Below are 8,464 nucleotides of genomic sequence, written 5' to 3' on the forward strand. Positions count from 1 at the left end.
CAGCCTCCTGAGTAGCTGGGATTACAGGCACAGGCCGCCTCGCCCGGCTACTTTTTCTTTTTTTAGTAGAGACAGGGTTTCACCATGTTGGTCAGGCTGGTCTTGAACACCTGACCTCATTGATCCACCCACCTTGGCCTCCCGAAGTGCTGGGGTTACAGGCGTGAGCCACTGCACCCAGCATAATTGTATCTTTTACTTGTATTTCTCACCACATATCTCTTTGTTTTTCGAGTTTCACTGTTGCCCAGGCTGGAGTGCAGTGGTGTGATCGCAGCTCACTGCAACCTCCACCTCCCAGGTTCAAGCAATTCTCGTGCTTCAGCCTCCAGAGTAGCTGGGGATTACAGGTACACCATTACAGGTACACAGGTACACCATCATGCCCGACTAATTTTTGTATTGTGAGTAGAGACGGAGTTTTGCCACATTGGCCAGGCTGGTCTCGAATTCCTCACCTCGATTTCGGACTCCCAAAGTGCTGGGATTACAAGCATGAACCACCACACCCAGCTTCTCACCACATATCTCAAGATCAAAAATACTGTATCTAATTGGTCTTTGAAAATCACAGGCACTGTTAAAGTAAGTACTACTTTAATTTCATTTGTTCAATGAAATCAATGAAGAATGAAATTGACAAGCTTACAATATTTGCCTTGAAATATAGAATGAAGCACAACAGTTATGGAAATTGTCACAACATAATTACTCTAGAGTAGATCAAAACATTTACTCTCTCAGAACTATCAAAATACTACTTCACTTAAAGGAACAATGACAAGTATACCTAAAATGTTAACATGAAAGTTACACAGGGAATATTAAGTGAAAGAAATTCCAGTAGACTATTTTTAAAGATTTTATTAGAGGAAATAATCTAGTAGATAACTTGCTTACTTCCACAAAAACAAAAGTTTCCCAAGGATAGACACCAATGTAGTTATCTGTGAACTCAGTCCCAGAATAGAGACTAGCAAAAAGTCAGTACAGTACTCAAAAAATACTTTTGTGGTATGATAAAAGGGCAGGTGCAGATGTAGAACTGTGCCATCTTCAGTTTCTGTTCACAATTGTTTTAAAACAATTCTCATCCATCCAGTCTGCTCTCCCACGCCTCAGATGAAGGAAGTCAATGGTCAACGCTCTGTGATATCCCAAGTAGGATCCCATCTAGGCAATCCCTGTCCACCTGAGCTCCGTTCTCTGGAGGGATTTGCCAGGATGCGCCACGATAGTTCTCCATTCTCTTTAGTCTCAACTTATGCTGTAAACCCAAGGACTGGCACAGGGGCATGCAGGAAAGTTTGAGTCAATCAGTCACAACAGCTCTAGTACAGTACTGCATCGATATGCTCTGGAGACCTTCAGCTTATTCTTCCCAGAGAAATAATGTGGAGTGGAGATCAGAAGCCATGGCTTCTCCCTACCTCCTTTGGTTAGTGCAGGCTCTGGCTCAGATACTGAAGAAACATGTTGGCCAGTTGGGGCAAGTTCTCATTGTTGGGATGCATTTTAGTGTACGAAATAAACTGGCGACGAAGGCGACTCAGTTCTGCCATGGTCAAGGGCCGGGTAAACCTCAAGTGCTCTGTGGTACCAGGAAGCGTGAGCAAGTCCCCGGGGACAGCGCTCTTCTGCGCTTCCATCAATCCGGCCAGTACTTGACTCGTGACCTGGTCCAACTGGTGCAGAAAGCTGCCGGAGGCGAGCGGCTGGGACTGCGTAGACTGATGGGGTGGTGGGGCTCGGTTCTCAAACAGGGCAGAGCGGATCCCCGCCACGGGCAACGGCTCCTCTAGGCCCACCAAAGTGAATAAAGGCCGGTCCCAACGATTCCGAGAATCGGGAGCCTCAAAGCGCAGCGTTAGGGCCTCCAGGAGTTCTGGAGAGTAAAAGGAACTGGACACGTGCTTTGCAGATTTCTCTGATTCCGGAGTCACGAGAGCTGGAGACTCTGCAGTCCCGGATTCTTCTCGCTCCAGCTCCTTGGGTACGTCGGCCTGGACACTTCCATTTACTACAGAGCCCGCAGTATGCAGTTCCCTGAGGACGCTGCTGCCCGCCGCCTGGGGTCTCCCGTCCTCCTCAGCGTGTGGCCGCCAACTCACACTGACGTTCCGGCCCGGGTTCTCATTCGCGCCCGCCACCTGAGGTCCCGCGCTCGGGCCGCCGGGCCGTACGCAGTAGACCAGGCAGAGCGGGGTGCGCGCTGCCCGTGCCAGGCAGTAGAGCTCGTAACGGAAACCTTTGATGTAGTTAAGTGAGTCCAGGATGACCACGTCGTGGCGACTCAGGCGCCGTTCCACGGAGGCTCGCAGAGCTCCACGCAATGCCTTCTCACGGGCAGAATCGCCGTACACGGTTGGGTCTTCTGCGCCCAGGACAGCTGCGTCATCCACCACGTACACCGCGCGGCCCTCAGCAGCCAGCGCCATGCGCAACTCTTCAGCTCGTCGGCTCTTGCCGCTGTACGGCAGCCCACAAAACACCACGAGCGGCATCCTCTCAGGGAGCGACCATAAGCAAACGCGCTGCCTCAACTTCCGGGTTGTACGCGTGTCTGACGTAAGCCGGAAGTGCAAACTGCTCTTCCTGTCTCCCTCGACTTTTACAGACCCTCTTGTTTCTATGGAAACTGGAGTTCTACGCCAACTAGGCCCAGGTTCAGCTTTCTCAGAAAGGAGATACAGAGACTAGAATGGCATCAGTTATTTATGCCAAATGTTATAGGCCTCAGGAGAATGTGATCTTCCTGCAGCCAAAGACTGCCCCTCCATTTTATTAATAAGGCCTAAGGGGCATTAAATATTCTAAGCAATCAGCACTATATTTAGCATATAGAAGGCAATTAATAAATGCTGGTTCTCCTTCATTCCTCCTCTTAAACCTACTGGCTCTCAGTAAATGTTTATTCAATTACCATTTCAATCATTCAACATCTCCAAGTTTGGGAATTCAGAGATGAACATAAAACGCTTTCCCCACAAAAGATAAAAGGTCGGAATGGGAAGGATCAGGCGCCTACAATCAAAGTAATACATATTATAATGGATAGATGCAGGTGAGATTATAAAAGAACAGAAGGGAAAAACAAACTACCCAGAGAAATGACTGAAGACTTTATGTAGGAATAGTCATTTGACTTAGAACTTGAAAGACAAAATAGGAATTTTTCTCCTTAGTAGGGTTGCCAGATAAAATACAGGATGCCCAGTTACATTTGAGTTTCAGATAAACACCAAAAACATTTTTAAGCTTAAGTGTGTCCCAAATATTGCATAGATATATTTAAAATTATTTGGTGCTTATCTAAACTTCAAATTTAACTGGGCATCTTTAATTTTCTATTATTATTATTTTTTTTCTTTTTTAGAGATGAGGTGTCAGTATGTTGCTCAGGCTGGTCTCAAACTCCTGGGCTCAAGTAATTGTGCCACCTCTGCCTCCCAAAGTACTGGGATTACAGGTATGTGAGCCAAAGTGCCTGGCCTGCATCCTTTATTTTATTATTATTATTTTTTGAGACAGAGTCTCGCTCTGTCACCCAGCCTGGACTGCAGTGGTGCGATCTCAGCTCACTGCAACCTCCACCTCCTGGGTTCAAGCGATTCTCCTGTCTCAGCCTCCCAAGTAGCTGGGACTACGGGTGGGTGCCACCACACCCGGCTAATTTTTGTATTTTTAGTAGAGATGGGGTTTCACTATGTTGGCCAGGCTGGTCTCAAACTCCTGACCCCAGGTGATCCACCCGCCTTGGCCTCCCAAGGTGCTGGGGCTAAAGGCATAAACCACCATGCCTGGCCATTCTTTATTTTTACTTGCTCAATCTGGCAACTCTGTTATTGCAGAAGGTTTGAGACCCAGAGCCATGAAACCGTTGGATCTCTTGTATAAACAGCAAGCACTATAGGATGGTAGGTGCAGAAATGTGAGTGTGCCTGTCCATGTGTGTATATTGTAGATGCACATATACTGGGGTCTTTGTATCTCTCTTGTACAGTACAGAAAAAACATTCAAGTCTTGGCTCCTCCACTTACTCGTGTTGTAATTGCTGGCAAATTATATAACTTTTCTGTACTTCAATTTCCCCTTCTATAAAATAACCACAGTTATTTCACAGGTTTCCCAATCTAGTAGGTTGTTGTGAGGGTTAAATAAATGTAAACACAGGCCTGGCATGGTGGCTCACGCCTGTAATCCCAGCACTTTGGGAGGCAGAGGAGGGTGGATCACCTGAGGTCAGGAGCTGGAGACCAGCCTGGCCAACATGGTGAAACCCTGTCTCTACTAAAAATACTTAACTAAACCTACTTGAGACTTTATAGACTATTCAACTTGACTCTAGCAGGCAGTATGGTGTACAGGTTTAAAGAGCAGGCTCTGAAGCCAGAGTGCTTGGGTCTGCCACTTGCTAGCTGTGTGCTCTTGGGCAAGTTATTTTAGTAAACGTAGAAAAAACTGTGCCTGACTTTTTTCATCTCTAAAATTAAGATAACAGTAACACCAACCTCAAAGTTGTTGTGAGAGTTAGATAAGTTGATTTGCATAATTTAATGCCTAATGCACAGTAGCACTTAGTACAGCTGACCCTTGAACAACCCCAGGATGAGGGGCACTGACCCCTGACGCAGTCAAAAATCTGCATATAACTTTTGACTCCCTAAAACTTAACTACTAATAGCCTACTGTTGACTGGAAGCCTTACTAATAATATATTCAGTTAACACATATTTTGAGTGTAATATTATATATTGTATTCTTACAATAAAGTAAATTAAAGAAAATGTTATTAAGAAAACCTTTCCAGGAAGCAGGGGGGAAAAAAAGAAGAAAAAGAGAATCATAAAGAAACAAAAACATATTTAGTATTCATTAAGTGGAAGTGGATACTCATAAAGGTCTTCATCCTTGTCTTCACACTGAGTAGGCTGAGGAGGAGGAGGAGGAGGAAGAGGAGGGGTTGGTCTTGCTGTCTCAGGATGGCAGAGGCAGAAGAGGGTGGAAGGGGAGGCAGAACAGGCAGGCACACTTGGTGTAACTTTACGGAAATATAATTTCTGTCTGACTTTTTTGCTTTTTCATTTCTCTAAAAATGTTTCTATACAATACCAATCCTTTTTCTTTGATCTAGTTTCAGGGCACATATCTTAGAAGGTTCCATGTTGTAAAATAAGTCAAAAGCACTCCTAAATAATTAAAACCTTCTGCCAGATCTGTTTTCTGGCAGTGCTTCTTCTACGTGTTTTTCCCTCATCATCTGGCACTCATCTCCATCAAGTTATCTTCTGTTCATTCCTCTGATTTGGTGTCTATTAGCTCTTGAATTTATCCAAGATCATATCTTAAAACCCTTTACCCCTCACTTTTTTTTTTTTTTTTTTTGCCATATCCACAATCTCTTTCATGATTTTAATTATCTGTCATAAACCCTGTGAAGTCATATGTACATCTGGACACAGTTTTATCCAGCAGGAATTTATTGTTTCAGGCTTGATGGTCTTCACAGCTATTTCTATAACAACAATGGCATCTTCAATGGTATAACCCTCCTAAACTTTCATGATGTTCTCTCTATTGCAGTTCTCTTCCATAGCTTTGACAGTCTATTTTCCATATAGGACTGTGTGTAATGAGCCTTAAAGGTCCTTATCACCCCCTGATGTAGTAGTTGATTGAAATACTGTTTGGAGGCAAATAGACCTCTTTCTTTCTTTTCTCTTCTCTGCTTCTCTCCTTCCTTCCTTCCTTCCTTCTTTCCTTCTTTCTTTCTTTCTTTTTGAGACAGAGTTTCACGCTTATTGCCCAGGCTGGAATGCAATGGCGTGTTATCAGTTCACTGCAACCTCCACCTCCCAGGTTCAAGTGATTCTCCTGCCTCAGCCTCCCGAGTAGCTGGCTTTATAGGCATGCACCACCAGGCCTGGTGAATTTTGTATTTTTAGTAGAGACGGGGTTTCTTCAAGTTGGTCAGGCTGGTCTGGAACTCCCGACCTCAGGTGATCTCCCCGCCTCGGCCTCCCAAAGTGCTGGGATTACAGGCGTGAACCACCATGCCCAGCCGCAAATAGACCATTTTTATGCCTTTGGTGTTGAACTCATGGGGCTCTGGGTGGCCAGAGTATTGTTCAATATCAAAATAACTTTAAAAGGCAGTCTCTTATTGACTAGGTACTTCCTGACTTCAGGGACAAAGCATTGGTGGAACCAATCCAGAAAAAGGGTTCTTGTTGTCTAAGCCTTCTTATTGCACAACCTAAACACTGGTAGCTGGTGTTTATCTTTGCTCTTCGAGGCTGGGGGTTAACAGCTTTATAGACAAGGGCAGTTCTGATGACAAACCTGACTCAAACTCCTGGGCTCTGGTAGTCGTCCTACCTCTACCTCCCAAAGTGCTGGGGTTTTTTGCATAAAACAGTAGAGTTAGCCTATCTCTTCTTGCCTTCAATCTTGGTACTTGCTTCTCTTCTTTTTTTTTTTTCTTTTTTGAAAACTGAAATAGGGTCTTATTCTGTTACCCAGGCTACAGTTCAGTGGTGCAGTCATAGCTCACTGCAGCCTCAATCTTCCAGGCTCAAGCAATCCTCCCACCTCAGACTCCTGAGTAGCAGGGACAACAGGCATGCGCCACCACACCCAGCTAATTTTTCTATTTTTTGTAGAGACAGAGTTTCCCATGTTGCCCAGGTTGGTCTTCCTTACTATTAATGTCCTTTGTGGCTTTTTTTTTTTTTCCAAAATAGGGTACCTTAATCTGCATTAAATACCTGTTCAGGCAGATATCCTTTCTCTTCGGTGATTTTCTTAATGGTGTCTGAGAATTCATCTGCTGCCTCTTAGTTAGCATAAGCTGCTTCTCCTGTATCTCGTTTTTTTTTTTTTTTTTGGTTGTTTTTGTTTTTGTTTTTGAGACTGGGTCTCACTCTGTCACCCAGGCTGGAGTGCAGTGGCAGGATCTCAGCTCACACAACCCCCGCCTCCCAGGCTCAAGCGATGCTCCTGCCTCAGCCTCCCGAGTAGCTGGGATTATAGGTGTGGGCCACCATCGCCTGGCTAATTTTTATATTTTTTGTAAAGATGGGGTTTCACCATGTGGGCCAGGCTGGTCATAAACTCTTAACCTCAAATGATCCACCCACCTTGGACTGCCAAAGTGCTGCGATTACGGGCATCACTGCACCCAGCCTATCTTGACATTTTTTAAGCCAGACCTCTTTCTAAAATCAGCAAACCATCATTTGTTGGCATTAAATACTCCAGCTTTAGATCCTTCACCACCTTTTTGCTTTAAGTTGCCATATAATGACTTTGCTTTTTCTCAAATCATATTAGAGTCAATAGGTATGCCTTTCTTATAGTACCCACATAAAAGCTGCATATTATGCACATAAAAAGGCATTTGGCAAAAAGTGCAAGGTTTTTGCGCCTGTTGGCGTGGCTACAGTGACAACTTCATGAATTTCCTTTTTTTTTTTTTTTACACAATTGGTTCTTACGCCGGATTTATCTTAAAAAAAAAGTTGTTGTTTTTTTTTTTGTAGAGACAAGGTCTTACTTTGTTGCCCAGGCTGGTCTCTATCTACTGGGCTCAAGCAATCCTCCTGCCTCAGACTCTCAAAAATGATTCATTTGGCCGGGCCAGAGCAAGATATCATTTCAAAAAAAAAAAAAAAAGAGTTCATTTATCTTGAAACGGCAAGCAACTACCTCTGTAGACCTCAGTCTACAGTACATATCAAGCAATTCAATTTTTTCTTGTAATGTCATGAGCATTCTCTGCTTCTTGGGAACACTTCCAGCATCACCAATGGCACCTTGTATGGGTTTCATGGTGTTATTCTAGGTTTATGATATTGTACTAAATACCAGGAAAAATATGCAAGAGTTGTAAGAGATTACTTTTTGTTGTTGTTGTTGAGACCCCAGGCTGGAGTGCAGTGGCATGATCTTGGGTCACTGCAAACTCCGTCTCCCGGGTTCAAGCGATTATCCTGCCTCAGCCTCCCGAGTAGCTGGGATTTCAGGTATGCACCCACCATGCCCAGCTAAGTTTTTTGTATTTTTAGTAGAGACAGGGTTTCACCATGTTGGCCAGGCTGGTCTCGAACTCCTGACCTCAAGTGATCCACCCACCTCGGCCTCCTAAAGTGTTGGGATTACAGGTATGAGCCACCATGCCCAGCTGAGAGACTATTTTATATTGCAATACACAATACACTGGAGAGACATACTGCTCACTGAAGATGATTAATGTTGCACCGCATTTTAAGTGGATACTCACAATACTTGAGCTCATCTCCATAGCAACAGGAGGTCGCCACAAAATTATTAGTCACATGTTATATACTACGGTTAATTTTTATGCAGTTATGATTTAATATGGCATCTTTAAATTTGTGTACATTTCTCCTTTCTGCAAATGGCATCATGTGTGGTCTATAACTGTTTGTGTGCAGAAGTTTT

General features: G+C 44.2%; 1 protein-coding gene across 2 annotated transcripts in view; it reads right to left on the minus strand.

Moving 5' to 3' along the window:
• Positions 1 to 844: 844 nt before the first annotated feature.
• Positions 845 to 8,464, minus strand: part of KTI12 (KTI12 homolog, chromatin associated (S. cerevisiae)) — a 23,269-nt gene continuing 15,649 nt past the window's right edge. The window contains exon 3 of one of the 2 annotated variants that reach the window (XM_011973759.1): positions 845 to 2,671. In XM_011973759.1, the coding sequence (XP_011829149.1) occupies positions 1,440 to 2,671 (1,232 nt within the window). In that variant the 3' untranslated portion in view covers positions 845 to 1,439. Of the gene's footprint in view, positions 2,795 to 8,464 lie in introns of both variants that reach the window. The other variant, XM_011973761.1, reaches the window with a different exon arrangement.

This window comes from Mandrillus leucophaeus, unplaced genomic scaffold, assembly GCF_000951045.1.
Source record: "Mandrillus leucophaeus isolate KB7577 unplaced genomic scaffold, Mleu.le_1.0 Scaffold14, whole genome shotgun sequence".
In the NCBI taxonomy this organism is placed as follows: domain Eukaryota; kingdom Metazoa; phylum Chordata; class Mammalia; order Primates; family Cercopithecidae; genus Mandrillus; species Mandrillus leucophaeus.